General features: G+C 42.8%; 1 protein-coding gene across 14 annotated transcripts in view; it reads right to left on the minus strand.

The window, feature by feature from the left end:
- Positions 1–15912, minus strand: part of LOC136768173 (NLR family CARD domain-containing protein 3) — a 261771-nt gene extending 245859 nt beyond the window's left edge. For 5 of the 14 annotated variants that reach the window (XM_066722228.1, XM_066722223.1, XM_066722221.1 and 2 more), the window contains exons 1-6: positions 15426–15909; positions 14705–14821; positions 12447–12566; positions 9238–9357; positions 6069–6188; positions 2880–2999 (exon numbers count right to left, since the gene is read on the minus strand). In XM_066722228.1, coding sequence (XP_066578325.1) covers positions 2880–2999; positions 6069–6188; positions 9238–9357; positions 12447–12566; positions 14705–14784 — 560 coding nt within the window. In that variant the 5' untranslated portion in view covers positions 14785–14821; positions 15426–15909. Of the gene's footprint in view, positions 1–2879; positions 3000–6068; positions 6189–9237; positions 9358–12446; positions 12567–14704; positions 14822–15425 lie in introns of all 14 variants that reach the window. The other 9 variants (XM_066722225.1, XM_066722226.1, XM_066722227.1 and 6 more) reach the window with 5 other exon arrangements.
- Between the last annotated feature and the right edge of the window lie 5151 nt (positions 15913–21063).

The following is a 21063-nucleotide window of genomic DNA, read 5'->3' on the forward strand; positions in this document are numbered from 1 at the left end:
TGGGCTCTGCTGACTCTCAAATCAACACAGACACAACCTGCACTGCTGTGCTTCAGTGTATGATGTGTGTGAGAGATGATCTCTGTGTCACAATGAGCAGCACAACAATGAGCAAAGGCACTGACTGCACACAGGGCTGGCAGGTGGCAGGTGTATCTGGGTCCAGGGCCCAAGTGACCAAGGATAGGAATGAGAACAATGAGAGCACAGAGTCTGGGGCAATCATAGGGACAAAAGATGTCCCCTATCAAGACACTGCAAAACTGTAACTCCACATCAGATTGAGTCGACCCCTGTTTCCTTTTCATTGCACACTCACAGATTCTCACCAGTACAATATACGAGTCCTGTTGACAGTGTAACTCTGTCTATTTGTATGACTGTGCACAACACCATTCATCTATGAGGCTGTGACCAGTCAGTGTAAACTAACCAGGGCAAACACACACACACACACACACACACAGACATGTGTCAAATGATGGTCAGCATGAAGAAACAGACCCTCACTGAACCACACATAAACACTCATTCCAGCACATCACAGTGCAGCGCCTGGACAAAGTATTCAGCCCCACATTGTTCTCCACATTAAAACTCCCACAGCCTGGGATGTTGATGCATTAGATTGGGAATTATTCTTGAGTCACACATTCCTCTTCCCACAGTCCCCCAAAAAAACAAAATCATAATAGTAAAATAATAATAATAATAATAATAATAATAATAATACAAAATAAATTTAAAAAAATGAAATGTTATATTTTCATCCCCCTAGGGCCTAGGTCAATACTTAGTTGAAGCACCTCTGGCAGCTATTACAGCCAGTTTTTTTCGGAAACGTCTCCGTGATGCAGCAATATTTGCCCAATTCTCCTTGCAAAGTGTCAGTATTGACGATTGGATTAAGGTCAGGACTGTGACAGGGCCACTCAAAGACATCTATTTTCTTCATATAAGCCTCTTGGATCTTTGTCCTGTTGAAAGACAAGCTTCCTTCGCAGTTTGAGTTTTTTGGCAGAGGGGCGCAGGTTTTTATCCAGGATTTCTCTGTATAGTGAGCCATTCATCCTCCCATCAATCCTGACAATACTGTCAGTCCCTTCTCCTGAACAGCATCCCCCTACCATGATGCTGCCACAGCCGTGCTTTACGGTGGGGATGGTGTTACCTGGCTGGGTGCAGAGTTTGATCTGCCCCACACAAACCGCTCTGTCACTCTGCCACAAAGGCCCTTCATGTGCAATGCCTTGAGACTGTCGAAACACGAACATCTTCGTCCATCTCAGCCACTGGCCAGTAGCTTCCCTAAGACGTGCCCTTCTTGTCCGGGGCGGCCTGATCCAGGCAGTGTGGTGCACCCTTGTGCACTTCTGCTTCTGTCCTTTGTTCTCATTGGTCCTGCTCTTGTCTTCTAAGTTTCTGCTCTCCTTTATAAACCCCTCACTGCCCTCACTCTGGGCAAAGTGTTGTCAGATCTATCTGCTTCACCGAGCCGTTGTCTCCTGGTTCCTTGTTCTCCTTAGCCCCTTGTCCTCCTTAGCCCCTTGTCCTGTACCTGTTTCTATTGACCTCCTGGACTTCGACCTTTTGCCTGTGACCTCCACCTCGCTATTAGATTCTCCTTGGTTTCTGTCTGCTCAGTGTAGTCGCTCTGCACTTGGGTCCTTTCTCTATTAGCTTTACGGTCCTCTCACGAGGCAACCGTGACAACACCGTGATGGAGCAATATTTGCCCATTTCTCCTTGCAATTTTTACTGTTGTTTTGGTATGTTTGACCGCCCTGCTCTAGAGTATTTTATTACAATTGTCTAATAAACATCTCATTTATTCACTGCCATCCTGTGGATTCCTTACAAAATTGATTTTTACATACTGCTTAAATGTAACCAATTTAAAATAAAAATGTGCTTTTTAAATACAGTTAATTCTGTGCACAGGATGACATTTAAACACAAGATCAGAATATTTGAAAATGCTGCTCTGTGTCAGGTTTCACATATCTGATATATAATACCAACATGTTAAGTATTGTGCATTTTGCATTTAAAGATCTTTCTTACACTAACTTGTGTATTCATTTACATTTGAAGATGCAAGTTAATAAATAGTCTTTACTACATTAATTTCAAGTTTTGAATGTCACTTGTTTGGACCTTGGTAACACTAATGCATTTTACATCATTTCTAATGGGAAAATATGCTTTGCTGTTTCGCATTGGCTCTGTATTCATGGAATTCATGAAAAGGGCTAAACCCTGAAACCCCTGTCATAATAAAAACAATAATAATTATTATAATTATTATTTTTATTTCTTGGCATAAATAATACTAATAATAATACATGGATAACTGCAAATGTGCATTCACACGTGTATTGATAATGCATGTTTCTTTGATTTCAATGTTGACTTACTATTAGTGTTAATCCAATACTTGCATATCTAATAAAGTCAGATACAAGAATCAAACAGACGCGTCGTATGGAGGAACAGACACGGCGCTGTGTGACCCATCCTGCTGAGCAGCCCTGAGCCGCCCTTTCCAACACGGCCATGCCTTCCCTTATGGCAAAGAAGTGCAGAGAAGCACACTAGCAGTAAACTGCAGTGCACACAACGCATTTTTACACTACATTTAGGAACTCTTATGGTGGACTTTACTCAACTTTTATATTGAACATTTCAACAAGATTTACTTTAAATCATTAGCCAATCAAGACAAGAACAGTGTAGTGCTGGATATTTCTCTATCAGGCCACTGTTAAAAAAGGGGACATTGTTAGAACATCATGATTACCACTCTGTCTGAAAGAGCCACAGGACCAGCAGTGACAACACTCTTAGATATGGATGTGCAATATAAACTGAACCCTCACCTTGGGTCGGGGGTGGGGGAGAAGGGCTCTTGTCTGAAGGTAACTGGGCGATCCATTGAGTTCTCACTCCTCATGGACACACAGCTGGGCACCGGAGACTCTGCTCTCTGCAGTGGGACCCTGTGAACACACATGGACACAGGCCTTCATTTAACCTCTGTCTACACAGCTGGACAATCGGGTCAAATCAGAGGATAACAATGCAGGGCCTCAATGACACAGCAAGCCCCCCGTGATGACAATGTGAAGCACTGCTGCTGCAAACCAGCCTGACCCCCTCAATCTGGCACTTAAAGCACAACACTGGGCTCTGCTGACTCTCAAATCAACACAGACACAACCTGCACTGCTGTGCTTCAGTGTATGATGTGTGTGAGAGATGATCTCTGTGTCACAATGAGCAGCACAACAATGAGCAAAGGCACTGACTGCACACAGGGCTGGCAGGTGGCAGGTGTATCTGGGTCCAGGGCCCAAGTGACCAAGGATAGGAATGAGAACAATGAGAGCACAGAGTCTGGGGCAATCATAGGGACAAAAGATGTCCCCTATCAAGACACTGCAAAACTGTAACTCCACATCAGATTGAGTCGACCCCTGTTTCCTTTTCATTGCACACTCACAGATTCTCACCAGTACAATATACGAGTCCTGTTGACAGTGTAACTCTGTCTATTTGTATGACTGTGCACAACACCATTCATCTATGAGGCTGTGACCAGTCAGTGTAAACTAACCAGGGCAAACACACACACACACACACACACACAGACATGTGTCAAATGATGGTCAGCATGAAGAAACAGACCCTCACTGAACCACACATAAACACTCATTCCAGCACATCACAGTGCAGCGCCTGGACAAAGTATTCAGCCCCACATTGTTCTCCACATTAAAACTCCCACAGCCTGGGATGTTGATGCATTAGATTGGGAATTATTCTTGAGTCACACATTCCTCTTCCCACAGTCCCCCAAAAAAACAAAATCATAATAGTAAAATAATAATAATAATAATAATAATAATAATAATAATAATACAAAATAAATTTAAAAAAATGAAATGTTATATTTTCATCCCCCTAGGGCCTAGGTCAATACTTAGTTGAAGCACCTCTGGCAGCTATTACAGCCAGTTTTTTTCGGAAACGTCTCCGTGATGCAGCAATATTTGCCCAATTCTCCTTGCAAAGTGTCAGTATTGACGATTGGATTAAGGTCAGGACTGTGACAGGGCCACTCAAAGACATCTATTTTCTTCATATAAGCCTCTTGGATCTTTGTCCTGTTGAAAGACAAGCTTCCTTCGCAGTTTGAGTTTTTTGGCAGAGGGGCGCAGGTTTTTATCCAGGATTTCTCTGTATAGTGAGCCATTCATCCTCCCATCAATCCTGACAATACTGTCAGTCCCTTCTCCTGAACAGCATCCCCCTACCATGATGCTGCCACAGCCGTGCTTTACGGTGGGGATGGTGTTACCTGGCTGGGTGCAGAGTTTGATCTGCCCCACACAAACCGCTCTGTCACTCTGCCACAAAGGCCCTTCATGTGCAATGCCTTGAGACTGTCGAAACACGAACATCTTCGTCCATCTCAGCCACTGGCCAGTAGCTTCCCTAAGACGTGCCCTTCTTGTCCGGGGCGGCCTGATCCAGGCAGTGTGGTGCACCCTTGTGCACTTCTGCTTCTGTCCTTTGTTCTCATTGGTCCTGCTCTTGTCTTCTAAGTTTCTGCTCTCCTTTATAAACCCCTCACTGCCCTCACTCTGGGCAAAGTGTTGTCAGATCTATCTGCTTCACCGAGCCGTTGTCTCCTGGTTCCTTGTTCTCCTTAGCCCCTTGTCCTCCTTAGCCCCTTGTCCTGTACCTGTTTCTATTGACCTCCTGGACTTCGACCTTTTGCCTGTGACCTCCACCTCGCTATTAGATTCTCCTTGGTTTCTGTCTGCTCAGTGTAGTCGCTCTGCACTTGGGTCCTTTCTCTATTAGCTTTACGGTCCTCTCACGAGGCAACCGTGACAACACCGTGATGGAGCAATATTTGCCCATTTCTCCTTGCAATTTTTACTGTTGTTTTGGTATGTTTGACCGCCCTGCTCTAGAGTATTTTATTACAATTGTCTAATAAACATCTCATTTATTCACTGCCATCCTGTGGATTCCTTACAAAATTGATTTTTACATACTGCTTAAATGTAACCAATTTAAAATAAAAATGTGCTTTTTAAATACAGTTAATTCTGTGCACAGGATGACATTTAAACACAAGATCAGAATATTTGAAAATGCTGCTCTGTGTCAGGTTTCACATATCTGATATATAATACCAACATGTTAAGTATTGTGCATTTTGCATTTAAAGATCTTTCTTACACTAACTTGTGTATTCATTTACATTTGAAGATGCAAGTTAATAAATAGTCTTTACTACATTAATTTCAAGTTTTGAATGTCACTTGTTTGGACCTTGGTAACACTAATGCATTTTACATCATTTCTAATGGGAAAATATGCTTTGCTGTTTCGCATTGGCTCTGTATTCATGGAATTCATGAAAAGGGCTAAACCCTGAAACCCCTGTCATAATAAAAACAATAATAATTATTATAATTATTATTTTTATTTCTTGGCATAAATAATACTAATAATAATACATGGATAACTGCAAATGTGCATTCACACGTGTATTGATAATGCATGTTTCTTTGATTTCAATGTTGACTTACTATTAGTGTTAATCCAATACTTGCATATCTAATAAAGTCAGATACAAGAATCAAACAGACGCGTCGTATGGAGGAACAGACACGGCGCTGTGTGACCCATCCTGCTGAGCAGCCCTGAGCCGCCCTTTCCAACACGGCCATGCCTTCCCTTATGGCAAAGAAGTGCAGAGAAGCACACTAGCAGTAAACTGCAGTGCACACAACGCATTTTTACACTACATTTAGGAACTCTTATGGTGGACTTTACTCAACTTTTATATTGAACATTTCAACAAGATTTACTTTAAATCATTAGCCAATCAAGACAAGAACAGTGTAGTGCTGGATATTTCTCTATCAGGCCACTGTTAAAAAAGGGGACATTGTTAGAACATCATGATTACCACTCTGTCTGAAAGAGCCACAGGACCAGCAGTGACAACACTCTTAGATATGGATGTGCAATATAAACTGAACCCTCACCTTGGGTCGGGGGTGGGGGAGAAGGGCTCTTGTCTGAAGGTAACTGGGCGATCCATTGAGTTCTCACTCCTCATGGACACACAGCTGGGCACCGGAGACTCTGCTCTCTGCAGTGGGACCCTGTGAACACACATGGACACAGGCCTTCATTTAACCTCTGTCTACACAGCTGGACAATCGGGTCAAATCAGAGGATAACAATGCAGGGCCTCAATGACACAGCAAGCCCCCCGTGATGACAATGTGAAGCACTGCTGCTGCAAACCAGCCTGACCCCCTCAATCTGGCACTTAAAGCACAACACTGGGCTCTGCTGACTCTCAAATCAACACAGACACAACCTGCACTGCTGTGCTTCAGTGTATGATGTGTGTGAGAGATGATCTCTGTGTCACAATGAGCAGCACAACAATGAGCAAAGGCACTGACTGCACACAGGGCTGGCAGGTGGCAGGTGTATCTGGGTCCAGGGCCCAAGTGACCAAGGATAGGAATGAGAACAATGAGAGCACAGAGTCTGGGGCAATCATAGGGACAAAAGATGTCCCCTATCAAGACACTGCAAAACTGTAACTCCACATCAGATTGAGTCGACCCCTGTTTCCTTTTCATTGCACACTCACAGATTCTCACCAGTACAATATACGAGTCCTGTTGACAGTGTAACTCTGTCTATTTGTATGACTGTGCACAACACCATTCATCTATGAGGCTGTGACCAGTCAGTGTAAACTAACCAGGGCAAACACACACACACACACACACACACAGACATGTGTCAAATGATGGTCAGCATGAAGAAACAGACCCTCACTGAACCACACATAAACACTCATTCCAGCACATCACAGTGCAGCGCCTGGACAAAGTATTCAGCCCCACATTGTTCTCCACATTAAAACTCCCACAGCCTGGGATGTTGATGCATTAGATTGGGAATTATTCTTGAGTCACACATTCCTCTTCCCACAGTCCCCCAAAAAAACAAAATCATAATAGTAAAATAATAATAATAATAATAATAATAATAATAATAATACAAAATAAATTTAAAAAAATGAAATGTTATATTTTCATCCCCCTAGGGCCTAGGTCAATACTTAGTTGAAGCACCTCTGGCAGCTATTACAGCCAGTTTTTTTCGGAAACGTCTCCGTGATGCAGCAATATTTGCCCAATTCTCCTTGCAAAGTGTCAGTATTGACGATTGGATTAAGGTCAGGACTGTGACAGGGCCACTCAAAGACATCTATTTTCTTCATATAAGCCTCTTGGATCTTTGTCCTGTTGAAAGACAAGCTTCCTTCGCAGTTTGAGTTTTTTGGCAGAGGGGCGCAGGTTTTTATCCAGGATTTCTCTGTATAGTGAGCCATTCATCCTCCCATCAATCCTGACAATACTGTCAGTCCCTTCTCCTGAACAGCATCCCCCTACCATGATGCTGCCACAGCCGTGCTTTACGGTGGGGATGGTGTTACCTGGCTGGGTGCAGAGTTTGATCTGCCCCACACAAACCGCTCTGTCACTCTGCCACAAAGGCCCTTCATGTGCAATGCCTTGAGACTGTCGAAACACGAACATCTTCGTCCATCTCAGCCACTGGCCAGTAGCTTCCCTAAGACGTGCCCTTCTTGTCCGGGGCGGCCTGATCCAGGCAGTGTGGTGCACCCTTGTGCACTTCTGCTTCTGTCCTTTGTTCTCATTGGTCCTGCTCTTGTCTTCTAAGTTTCTGCTCTCCTTTATAAACCCCTCACTGCCCTCACTCTGGGCAAAGTGTTGTCAGATCTATCTGCTTCACCGAGCCGTTGTCTCCTGGTTCCTTGTCCTCCTTAGCCCCTTGTCCTGTACCTGTTTCTATTGACCTCCTGGACTTCGACCTTTTGCCTGTGACCTCCACCTCGCTATTAGATTCTCCTTGGTTTCTGTCTGCTCAGTGTAGTCGCTCTGCACTTGGGTCCTTTCTCTATTAGCTTTACGGTCCTCTCACGAGGCAACCGTGACAACACCGTGATGGAGCAATATTTGCCCATTTCTCCTTGCAATTTTTACTGTTGTTTTGGTATGTTTGACCGCCCTGCTCTAGAGTATTTTATTACAATTGTCTAATAAACATCTCATTTATTCACTGCCATCCTGTGGATTCCTTACAAAATTGATTTTTACATACTGCTTAAATGTAACCAATTTAAAATAAAAATGTGCTTTTTAAATACAGTTAATTCTGTGCACAGGATGACATTTAAACACAAGATCAGAATATTTGAAAATGCTGCTCTGTGTCAGGTTTCACATATCTGATATATAATACCAACATGTTAAGTATTGTGCATTTTGCATTTAAAGATCTTTCTTACACTAACTTGTGTATTCATTTACATTTGAAGATGCAAGTTAATAAATAGTCTTTACTACATTAATTTCAAGTTTTGAATGTCACTTGTTTGGACCTTGGTAACACTAATGCATTTTACATCATTTCTAATGGGAAAATATGCTTTGCTGTTTCGCATTGGCTCTGTATTCATGGAATTCATGAAAAGGGCTAAACCCTGAAACCCCTGTAATAATAAAAACAATAATAATTATTATAATTATTATTTTTATTTCTTGGCATAAATAATACTAATAATAATACATGGATAACTGCAAATGTGCATTCACACGTGTATTGATAATGCATGTTTCTTTGATTTCAATGTTGACTTACTATTAGTGTTAATCCAATACTTGCATATCTAATAAAGTCAGATACAAGAATCAAACAGACGCGTCGTATGGAGGAACAGACACGGCGCTGTGTGACCCATCCTGCTGAGCAGCCCTGAGCCGCCCTTTCCAACACGGCCATGCCTTCCCTTATGGCAAAGAAGTGCAGAGAAGCACACTAGCAGTAAACTGCAGTGCACACAACGCATTTTTACACTACACTTAGGAACTCTTATGGTGGACTTTACTCAACTTTTATATTGAACATTTCAACAAGATTTACTTTAAATCATTAGCCAATCAAGACAAGAACAGTGTAGTGCTGGATATTTCTCTATCAGGCCACTGTTAAAAAAGGGGACATTGTTAGAACATCATGATTACCACTCTGTCTGAAAGAGCCACAGGACCAGCAGTGACAACACTCTTAGATATGGATGTGCAATATAAACTGAACCCTCACCTTGGGTCGGGGGGGGGGGAGAAGGGCTCTTGTCTGAAGGTAACTGGGCGATCCATTGAGTTCTCACTCCTCATGGACACACAGCTGGGCACCGGAGACTCTGCTCTCTGCAGTGGGACCCTGTGAACACACATGGACACAGGCCTGCATTTAACCTCCGTCTACACAGCTGGACAATCGGGTCAAATCAGAGGATAACAATGCAGGGCCTCAATGACACAGCAAGCCCCCCGTGATGACAATGTGAAGCACTGCTGCTGCAAACCAGCCTGACCTCCTCAATCTGGCACTTAAAGCACAACACTGGGCTCTGCTGACTCTCAAATCAACACAGACACAACCTGCACTGCTGTGCTTCAGTGTATGATGTGTGTGAGAGATGATCTCTGTGTCACAATGAGCAGCACAACAATGAGCAAAGGCACTGACTGCACACAGGGCTGGCAGGTGGCAGGTGTATCTGGGTCCAGGGCCCAAGTGACCCAGGGTAGGAATGAGAACAATGAGAGCACAGAGTCTGGGGCAATCATAGGGACAAAAGATGTCCCCTATCAAGACACTGCAAAACTGTAACTCCACATCAGATTGAGTCGACCCCTGTTTCCTTTTCATTGCACACTCACAGATTCTCACCAGTACAATATACGAGTCCTGTTGACAGTGTAACTCTGTCTATTTGTATGACTGTGCACAACACCATTCATCTATGAGGCTGTGACCAGTCAGTGTAAACGAACCAGGGCAAACACACACACACACACACACACACACACAGACATGTGTCAAATGATGGTCAGCATGAAGAAACAGACCCTCACTGAACCACACATAAACACTCATTCCAGCACATCACAGTGCAGCGCCTGGACAAAGTATTCAGCCCCACATTGTTCTCCACATTAAAACTCCCACAGCCTGGGATGTTGATGCATTAGATTGGGAATTATTCTTGAGTCACACATTCCTCTTCCCACAGTCCCCCAAAAAAACTAAATCATAATAGTAAAATAATAATAATAATAATAATAATAATAATAATAATAATAATAATAATAATAATAATAATAATAATAATAATACAAAATAAATTTAAAAAAATGAAATGTTATATTTTCATCCCCCTAGGGCCTAGGTCAATACTTAGTTGAAGCACCTCTGGCAGCTATTACAGCCAGTTTTTTTCGGAAACGTCTCCGTGATGCAGCAATATTTGCCCAATTCTCCTTGCAAAGTGTCAGTATTGACGATTGGATTAAGGTCAGGACTGTGACAGGGCCACTCAAAGACATCTATTTTCTTCATATAAGCCTCTTGGATCTTTGTCCTGTTGAAAGACAAGCTTCCTTCGCAGTTTGAGTTTTTTGGCAGAGGGGCGCAGGTTTTTATCCAGGATTTCTCTGTATAGTGAGCCATTCATCCTCCCATCAATCCTGACAATACTGTCAGTCCCTTCTCCTGAACAGCATCCCCCTACCATGATGCTGCCACAGCCGTGCTTTACGGTGGGGATGGTGTTACCTGGCTGGGTGCAGAGTTTGATCTGCCCCACACAAACCGCTCTGTCACTCTGCCACAAAGGCCCTTCATGTGCAATGCCTTGAGACTGTCGAAACACGAACATCTTCGTCCATCTCAGCCACTGGCCAGTAGCTTCCCTAAGACGTGCCCTTCCTGTCCGGGGTGGCCTGATCCAGGCAGTGTGGTGCACCCTTGTGCACTTCTGCTTCTGTCCTTTGTTCTCATTGGTCCTGCTCTTGTCTTCTAAGTTTCTGCTCTCCTTTATAAACCCCTCACTGCCCTCACTCTGGGCAAAGTGTTGTCAGATCTATCTGCTTCACCGAGCCGTTGTCTCCTGGTTCCTTGTCCTCCTTAGCCCCTTGTCCTGTACCTGTTTCTATTGACCTCCTGGACTTCGACCTTTTGCCTGTGACCTCCACCTCGCTATTAGATTCTCCTTGGTTTCTGTCTGCTCAGTGTAGTCGCTCTGCACTTGGGTCCTTTCTCTATTAGCTTTACGGTCCTCTCACGAGGCAACCGTGACAACACCGTGATGGAGCAATATTTGCCCATTTCTCCTTGCAATTTTTACTGTTGTTTTGGTATGTTTGACCGCTCTGCTCTAGAGTATTTTATTACAATTGTCTAATAAACATCTCATTGATTCACTGCCATCCTGTGGATTCCTTACAAAATTGATTTTTACATACTGCTTAAATGTAACCAATTTAAAATAAAAATGTGCTTTTTAAATACAGTTAATTCTGTGCACAGGATGACATTTAAACACAAGATCAGAATATTTGAAAATGCTGCTCTGTGTCAGGTTTCACATATCTGATATATAATACCAACATGTTAAGTATTGTGCATTTTGCATTTAAAGATCTTTCTTACACTAACTTGTGTATTCATTTACATTTGAAGATGCAAGTTAATAAATAGTCTTTACTACATTAATTTCAAGTTTTGAATGTCACTTGTTTGGACCTTGGTAACACTAATGCATTTTACATCATTTCTAATGGGAAAATATGCTTTGCTGTTTCGCATTGGCTCTGTATTCATGGAATTCATGAAAAGGGCTAAACCCTGAAACCCCTGTAATAATAAAAACAATAATAATTATTATAATTATTATTTTTATTTCTTGGCATAAATAATACTAATAATAATACATGGATAACTGCAAATGTGCATTCACACGTGTATTGATAATGCATGTTTCTTTGATTTCAATGTTGACTTACTATTAGTGTTAATCCAATACTTGCATATCTAATAAAGTCAGATACAAGAATCAAACAGACCCGTCGTTTGGAGGAACAGACACGGCGCTGTGTGACCCATCCTGTTGAGCAGCCCTGAGCCGCCCTTTCCAACACGGCCATGCCTTCCCTTATGGCACAGAAGTGCAGAGAAGCACACTAGCAGTAAACTGCAGTGCACACAACGCATTTTTACACTACACTTAGGAACTCTTATGGTGGACTTTACTCAACTTTTATATTGAACATTTCAACAAGATTTACTTTAAATCATTAGCCAATCAAGACAAGAACAGTGTAGTGCTGGATATTTCTCTATCAGGCCACTGTTAAAAAAGGGGACATTGTTAGAACATCATGATTACCACTCTGTCTGAAAGAGCCACAGGACCAGCAGTGACAACACTCTTAGATATGGATGTGCAATATAAACTGAACCCTCACCTTGGGTCGGGGGTGGGGGAGAAGGGCTCTTGTCTGAAGGTAACTGGGCGATCCATTGAGTTCTCACTCCTCATGGACACACAGCTGGGCACCGGAGACTCTGCTCTCTGCAGTGGGACCCTGTGAACACACATGGACACAGGCCTTCATTTAACCTCTGTCTACACAGCTGGACAATCGGGTCAAATCAGAGGATAACAATGCAGGGCCTCAATGACACAGCAAGCCCCCCGTGATGACAATGTGAAGCACTGCTGCTGCAAACCAGCCTGACCCCCTCAATCTGGCACTTAAAGCACAACACTGGGCTCTGCTGACTCTCAAATCAACACAGACACAACCTGCACTGCTGTGCTTCAGTGTATGATGTGTGTGAGAGATGATCTCTGTGTCACAATGAGCAGCACAACAATGAGCAAAGGCACTGACTGCACACAGGGCTGGCAGGTGGCAGGTGTATCTGGGTCCAGGGCCCAAGTGACCCAGGGTAGGAATGAGAACAATGAGAGCACAGAGTCTGGGGCAATCATAGGGACAAAAGATGTCCCCTATCAAGACACTGCAAAACTGTAACTCCACATCAGATTGAGTCGACCCCTGTTTCCTTTTCATTGCACACTCACAGATTCTCACCAGTACAATATACGAGTCCTGTTGACAGTGTAACTCTGTCTATTTGTATGACTGTGCACAACACCATTCATCTATGAGGCTGTGACCAGTCAGTGTAAACGAACCAGGGCAAACACACACACACAGACATGTGTCAAATGATGGTCAGCATGAAGAAACAGACCCTCACTGAACCACACATAAACACTCATTCCAGCACATCACAGTGCAGCACCTGGACAAAGTATTCAGCCCCACATTGTTCTCCACATTAAAACTCCCACAGCCTGGGATGTTGATGCATTAGATTGGGAATTATTCTTGAGTCACACATTCCTCTTCCCACAGTCCCCCAAAAAAACAAAATCATAATAGTAAAATAATAATAATAATAATAATAATAATAATAATAATAATAATAATAATAATAATAATAATAATAATAATACAAAATAAATTTAAAAAAATGAAATGTTATATTTTCATCCCCCTAGGGCCTAGGTCAATACTTAGTTGAAGCACCTCTGGCAGCTATTACAGCCAGTTTTTTTCGGAAACGTCTCCGTGATGCAGCAATATTTGCCCAATTCTCCTTGCAAAGTGTCAGTATTGACGATTGGATTAAGGTCAGGACTGTGACAGGGCCACTCAAAGAAATCTATTTTCTTCATATAAGCCTCTTGGATCTTTGTCCTGTTGAAAGACAAGCTTCCTTCGCAGTTTGAGTTTTTTGGCAGAGGGGCGCAGGTTTTTATCCAGGATTTCTCTGTATAGTGAGCCATTCATCCTCCCATCAATCCTGACAATACTGTCAGTCCCTTCTCCTGAACAGCATCCCCCTACCATGATGCTGCCACAGCCGTGCTTTACGGTGGGGATGGTGTTACCTGGCTGGGTGCAGAGTTTGATCTGCCCCACACAAACCGCTCTGTCACTCTGCCACAAAGGCCCTTCATGTGCAATGCCTTGAGACTGTCGAAACACGAACATCTTCGTCCATCTCAGCCACTGGCCAGTAGCTTCCCTAAGACGTGCCCTTCTTGTCCGGGGCGGCCTGATCCAGGCAGTGTGGTGCTAGTTTAATATGTTTTCCACGGAGCTCGAGGGATGTTCAATGCCTTTGAAATGGATTTGTATGAATTGATTTTGTACACTTCTCCAGATTTGTACTCCTCTTGATGCTCTTTCATCTTCAGTTTGATTCTTTCTTTTGAAAGTCTACCATACTGTGGACCGTACAGAGAGCGATATTTATCCTGAGAGGTTAATCTAGAGCATCTAGTTAATCTCCACTCATGTTTTACACAGATGGAGTCCATCAACAAATTGTGACTTATTGAGGTAACCTCGCACCTGAGCAAACTTTCACTTGCAATTATAAAGGGTATGAATACGTTTTTAATTTGATATTTGTAAATTATTGAAAGCTTTTGGAATTTTTATTATGATTTGACTTGTTACTCAAGGGTTTGTAGGTCAATGGGGGAAAAAAACAAAGTTAATCTATTTCAAATTCAGAATTTGAAACCATAAAATGTGTATTAAGTGTTGGGGGCTGAATCGTTTTTCAAGGCGCTGTAGATGCTCATCAGACTGACAGGTGCCCTTATACATTCACAGGCTGCTGCCCCTGCATCTCCTCTCACCTCTTGGTCTCGGGGCCCACAGCTGCATCCTGAGCCTCAGGCTCCCCAGGGGGACTCGTCTTAGAGGAATCTGCCCCCATCAGCAGCTGACAGAGGAGTCCTGACCCGGCCAGTGACCTGGACACACAGCACAGCCACAGACACATCAACACAGCAACTCCTGTCTAACACACTGCATTGAATAAGATTCAGAAAATAAACCCCTGATTATGACTAACTCATGATTTTCTTTTTTTGGTTTGTTTAAGAAATACGTTTTAAACACAGTGTGAAGAGCAGAGAATATAATCTCATTAACTAGGCGTTGAATATCGGCACACTATTGTTAGACTGGCTATAGTGAATTAATGAGGCTGTTTAAGACTCATGAAAGTCAATGAAAAGTAGGCCGGACACTTCACTCCAAATCTCCATTTAACCAGTGTAACATATTTGACACTTTCAACTCAAAACTAAATCAGATACCACAGTTTAGTCAGTTAGTATGTTAATCGGTCGGTTTAAGTGTTTATTTTAAGTTTTATGCGGGGAATTTTCAAAAGAACAAATAAGTGCAAGGAGGCCTGTTGTAGGAAGTGAAGTGCGCACGTAATTAATAGTAATTAATACTATTATATTGTCATTTATCCTGCGTATTGCATTTAAAACCAGCCTTACATTGATGATGATGATGCTTTAAAAGCCATCACGTTTATCGCACTTGAATATTTAAACTACTTACTGGGTTATTGAACTGACTGCAGTGAATTATTCCGTCTCCTTTCTCCTGTTACTCTTTATATTTTACTTTCACTTTGCATTTCAATGTCACAGGACATGGGTTTCCTGTTTGCGCAGATGAGGCGGCGTGTAATGAGGGTTTCAGTCCTCAGTGACATGGCCCGCTTTGTGCCGTGAATCATTAACACAAGCGTTTAAAACGGTTTTAAATTAGTATCTCAAAACAACATGTCGTATCAACGCACACCTTGCTGGGGATGCGCAGCCGGTGGAGAACTGCAGTCAGATGCGCAGCCGCTCGTTTCAGCTGCGCGTCTATTTGAGAGAAGACGGTAGAGATGGAGGGATGGGGGGACACGACATGGGACACATTTGCGGACGCTGGCAGTCAGAGAGAGACGTTACTGGGCCTCACGTCCAACAGCGCACACACACCCGCACCGACCGGCCACACGAATCCAGGGACCGCTAGAGCGTCCGAACCGCCCGCTGCCCAACACAGTGCACTGTGTGTGACGTGCTGCTGACGTCACAGAGCGCACTAGAGTGAGGGTGCAGGTGAAGATACAGGCGCTCAATGGGACTCACTGCAGCGCCAGCATGAAAAAGTACCTACGCAGTCTTTTCTGGTCATCTGTCTCTGTATTTAATTGTAGTAGTAATAATAATACTAGTAATTTTGAAGTGCACTGTTCGTTAATATCACATTTTGGCTTTCTAATCGTATATTTAAATCATTTTATTGTATCTATCTATATATTATTTCCTTGATACATAATTTAACAATTTCTACAATTTTCTAGCTAACATTACATTTATATAATCTCAAGTGCCTGTGCGATCACGAAGACATTACTTTTATTAGCAGCCTGGAGTGAAATCCACGGACAGAGACAATGACTGATACAATTCATATCAGTGCATTAAACACTGTGATTCACAGACCAGTGCAGTGCTGACTAGTTACAATAAACTGAAGGATAATAATGTATTAATATTGTATGACAGCTGGCCGGGGTTCAGGCTGTGTGTGTGAATGTGTGCAGGACAATCCAGACACAGTCAGTGTGAAGGGACACGATTCAGTTAACGTGTCCATTTACAAGATACATTAATTAATAAATTAATACAGCAGATCTGGGTTTCCTCTAAAACATTAAGGACTGGTTTAATAAATGCGTCCATAAACGCCATGACTGAGACGTGCACACTTTAGTTACATTATAACTGCTATATTGTATCTGGATGATTAATCGTGAAACGTGTTTATTGTGTTTCAACTGTAACTTGCCTGGTTAAGGACGTCTGATAAGTACATTATAAATAATACGTTTGCAGTTACAAATCTGTAGTAAGAGTAATAAGGGAGTCACTGTGCCGTTTAATATACATATATACCAACAGAAATTATGACGATAATAATAACAATACATATTCGCTATTTATTATTATTATTATTATTATTAATAATAATAATGATAATAATAATAATAATGTTATTTAGTATTACTGCTGCACATGGAAACGTATTCTTATGTGAACATGCTTGTCTGAATATAATGTTGTCTCTATACGTTCAGCTCTTCCTAATATCTCTGAACAGAAACGTGTATTTATTACGCTGTTTACAGTCATAAAGCACAGATAATAAAACAGACACAAAGTCCTGTCCACTCAGGCTGTGTGGCTCTAGTGTTTGTGTCTGTTTTTAACACAATCCAAACCCACAGTCACTGCTCATCACAGGACGGGTCACAGCGGCCTGGTTTTGCAGTAAAAGCTCTGGACGCGTGAGGACGGCATGGCGGACACGACGCTTAAGCCAGAGGAACCGAGGCATTAGACCCTCCACAAACAACCCAACAAACACACAAGGTAGAAAACAATTACATAAATGGAGTGAAATGGACGCAGTCCAGGAAATGCAATTGGGACCAGGCTGAAGAAAAGTAACAAAATAAATTAACAACGTCCAAGTGTTGATGAAAATGATCCTGGAAAAACAAACCAATGTCAACGGACTGGAGTGAGCTCACCCAGCAGAAGTCCAGTAAAAAGTGCAATGAAGGATGAGGAGATTGACTGGAAAAATGGAGAGCATTGCAATGGTCTTGGGGAATAATCCAGGAATGATGAGTGAAGGGGAATGCAGCAGTTGTGAGGGAAGTCCAGAACAAACCAACACACAAACTGTAACATAACACTCAACAGGATCCCACTCAAGACAAAACCATAAACCCCTGCATAAACAACAGTGCTACTAGAAAACAAAAGACAAGGAAGTATATAGATGTCTGAAGGCACTGTTGGTAGGTTTGATCAAAGTAGACACAATAGAAATGGGATGATATAGCAATGGTGTCAACCTACTTATGATCGCACTATAAATACTAACAGGGGCTCCCTAGGCTGTGATTGGACAATGGAGGATTTGAATGAGCCAATGGGGGCAGAGAGAACCAGAGGACTGTGGGAAGTGAAGTTTTTACCTGGCCAGGCTACTGTCTCTAGTTAAAGGGACAGGTGGGTGTTTCATCACCCACTTGTGTAACATTGTGTTACAAAGTCACCCCGTGTTTGCTGGTCTTCTTGATATCAGTAGCCTATATACATTGTAATTGGCCATAGCCACGCAGCGCAACTATCACAAAGAAATATTACAATCATGGCCGTGTGCAGGGATGTAAAAAATACTGAGGTTCAAAAACGAAGTTTGCTAGTGGGGTTGGGAGGCGAAGATATTGATTTCCCTGATTGACATACACTCACCTAAAGGATTATTAGGAACATCATACTAATACTGTGTTTGACCCCCTTTCGCCTTCAGAACTGCCTTAATTCTACATGGCATTGATTCAACAAGGTGCTGAAAGCATTCTTTAGAAATGTTGGCCCATATTGATAGGATAGCATCTTGCAGTTGATGGAGATTTGTGGGATGCACATCCAGGGCACGAAGCTCCCGTTCCACCACATCACAAAGATGCTCTATTGGGTTGAGATCTGGTGACTGTGGGGGCCAGTTTAGTACAGTGAACTCATTGTCATGTTCAAGAAACCAATTTGAAATGATTGGACCTTTGTGACATGGTGCATTATCCTGCTGGAAGTAGCCATCAGAGGATGGGTACATGGTGGTCATAAAGGGATGGACATGGTCAGAAACAATGCTCAGGTAGGCCGTGGCATTTAAACGATGCCCAATTGGCACTAAGGGGCCTAAAGTGTGCCAAGAAAACATCCCCCACACCATTACACCACCACCACCAGCCTGCACAGTGGTAACAAGGCATGATGGATCCATGTTCTCATTCTGTTTACGCCAAATTCTGACTCTACCATCTGAATGTCTCAACAGAAATCGAGACTCATCAGACCAGGCAACATTTTTCCAGTCTTCAACTGTCCAATTTTGGTGAGCTTGTGCAAATTGTATCCTCTTTTTCCTATTTGTAGTGGAGATGAGTGGTACCCGGTGGGGTCTTCTGCTGTTGTAGCCCATCCGCCGCAAGGTTGTACGTGTTGTGGCTTCACAAATGCTTTGCTGCATACCTCGGTTGTAACGAGTGGTTATTTCAGTCAAAGTTGCTCTTCTATCAGCTTCAATCAGTCGGCCCATTCTCCTCTGACCTCTAGCATCAACAAGGCATTTTCGCCCACAGGACTGCCGCATACTGGATGTTTTCCCTTTTCACACCATTCTTTGTAAACCCTAGAAATTATTGTGCGTGAAAATCCCAGTAACTGAGCAGATTGTGAAATACTCAGACCGGCCCGTCTGGCACCAACAACCATGCCACGCTCAAAATTGCTTAAATCACCTTTCTTTCCCATTCAGACATTCAGTTTGGAGTTCAGGAGATTGTCTTGACCAGGACCACACCCCTAAATGCATTGAAGCAACTGCCATGTGATTGGTTGGTTAGATAATTGCATTAATGAAAAATTGAACAGGTGTTCCTAATAATCCTTTAGGTGAGTGTATACTGTATGTGCATTTTAAGACGTTGGATAATAATTGATTATAGATTGATTATAACATCTTTGATGGAAAGGAGAGCTTTGCGATTCGCACTAACCTTCTCGGCATATGCATTGCTTAAAACAGAATTAATGTTTTTCCGTTGCCCTTGTGCAACTGACAGAAAATTCTTAGCAAGCTCAGAGGCCTTTAGGTGCCCTGGACTACAACTGTGGTTTGAAATGATTCCTCACTTCTCTACAACAGCATTTTTCCAGTCTTGAAATCCTTCATTTATGAAAATTGTGTTTCTAGTTTTTTTGCTAAATAACATACAAATACAGTGCATCCAGAAAGTTTTCACAGCGCTTCACTTTTTCCACATTTTGTTATGTTACAGCCTTTTTCCAAAATTGATTAAATTCATTATTTTCCTCAAAATTTTACAAGCAATTCCCCATAATGACAACGTGAAAGAAGTTTGTTTGAAATGTATTAAAAATAAAAAACAAAAAAAGCACATGTACATAAGTATTCACAGCCTTTGCTCAATACTTTGTTGAAGCACCTCTGGCACCAATTAGAGCCTCAAGTCTTTTTGAGTATGATGCTACAAGCTTGCACACCTAATTTTGGGCAGTTTCTCCCATTCTTCTTTGCAGGACCTCTCAAGCCCCATCAGGTTGGATGGGGAGCGTCGGTGCACAGCCATTTTCAGATCTCTCCAGAGATATTCAATCAGGTTCAAGTCTGGGCTCTGGCTGGGCCACTCAAGGACATTCACAGAGTTGTCCTGAAGCCACTCCTTTGTTATCTTGGCTGTGTGCTTAGGGTCGTTGTCCTGTTGGAAGATGAACCTTCGCCCCGGTCTGAGGTCCAGAGCGCTCTGGAGCAGGTTTTCATCAAGGATGTCTGTACATTGCTGCATTCATCTTTCCCTCGATCTTGACTAGTCTCCCAGTTCCTGCCGCTGAAAAACATCCCCACAGCATGATGCTGCCACCACCATGCTTCACTGTAGGGATGGTATTGGCCAGGTGATGAGTGGTGCCTGGTTTCCTCCAGACATGACGCTTGCCATTCAGGCCAAAGAGTTCAGTCTTTGTTTCTCATGGTCTGAGAGTCCTTCAGGAAGGTTCTCCTCTCTGCACAGAGACGCGCTGGTGTTCTGTCAGAGTGACCATCGGGTTCTTGGTCACCTCCCTGGCTAAGGCCCTTCTCCCCCGATCGCTCAGTTTGGCCTGGCGGCCAGCTCTAGGAAGAGTGGTGGTTCCAAACTTCTTCCATTTACGGATGATGGAGGCCACTGTTCTCATTGTGACCTTCAATGCTCCAGAAATGTTTCTGTACCCTTCCCCAGATCTGTGCCTCAATACAATCATGTCTCGGAGGTCTGCAGACAATTCCTTGGACTTCATGGCTTGGTTTGTGCTCTGACATGCACTGTTAACTGTGGGACCTTACATAGACATGTGTGTGCCTTTCCAAATCATGTCCAATCAACTGAATTTACCACAGGTGGACTCCAATCAAGTTGTAGAAACATCTCAAGGATGATCAGATGATCAGATGCACTGTATATAGGGTAACAGAGTTAAGCAGCAGATGCAATGCTGGAGCAGTGTAGAGATGCGCATATACTGCCATGACAGCAGACCTCGGGTAAAACTTACCCACC

The sequence above is a fragment of the Amia ocellicauda genome, chromosome 14 (assembly GCF_036373705.1).
Source record: "Amia ocellicauda isolate fAmiCal2 chromosome 14, fAmiCal2.hap1, whole genome shotgun sequence".
In the NCBI taxonomy this organism is placed as follows: Eukaryota; Metazoa; Chordata; class Actinopteri; order Amiiformes; family Amiidae; genus Amia; species Amia ocellicauda.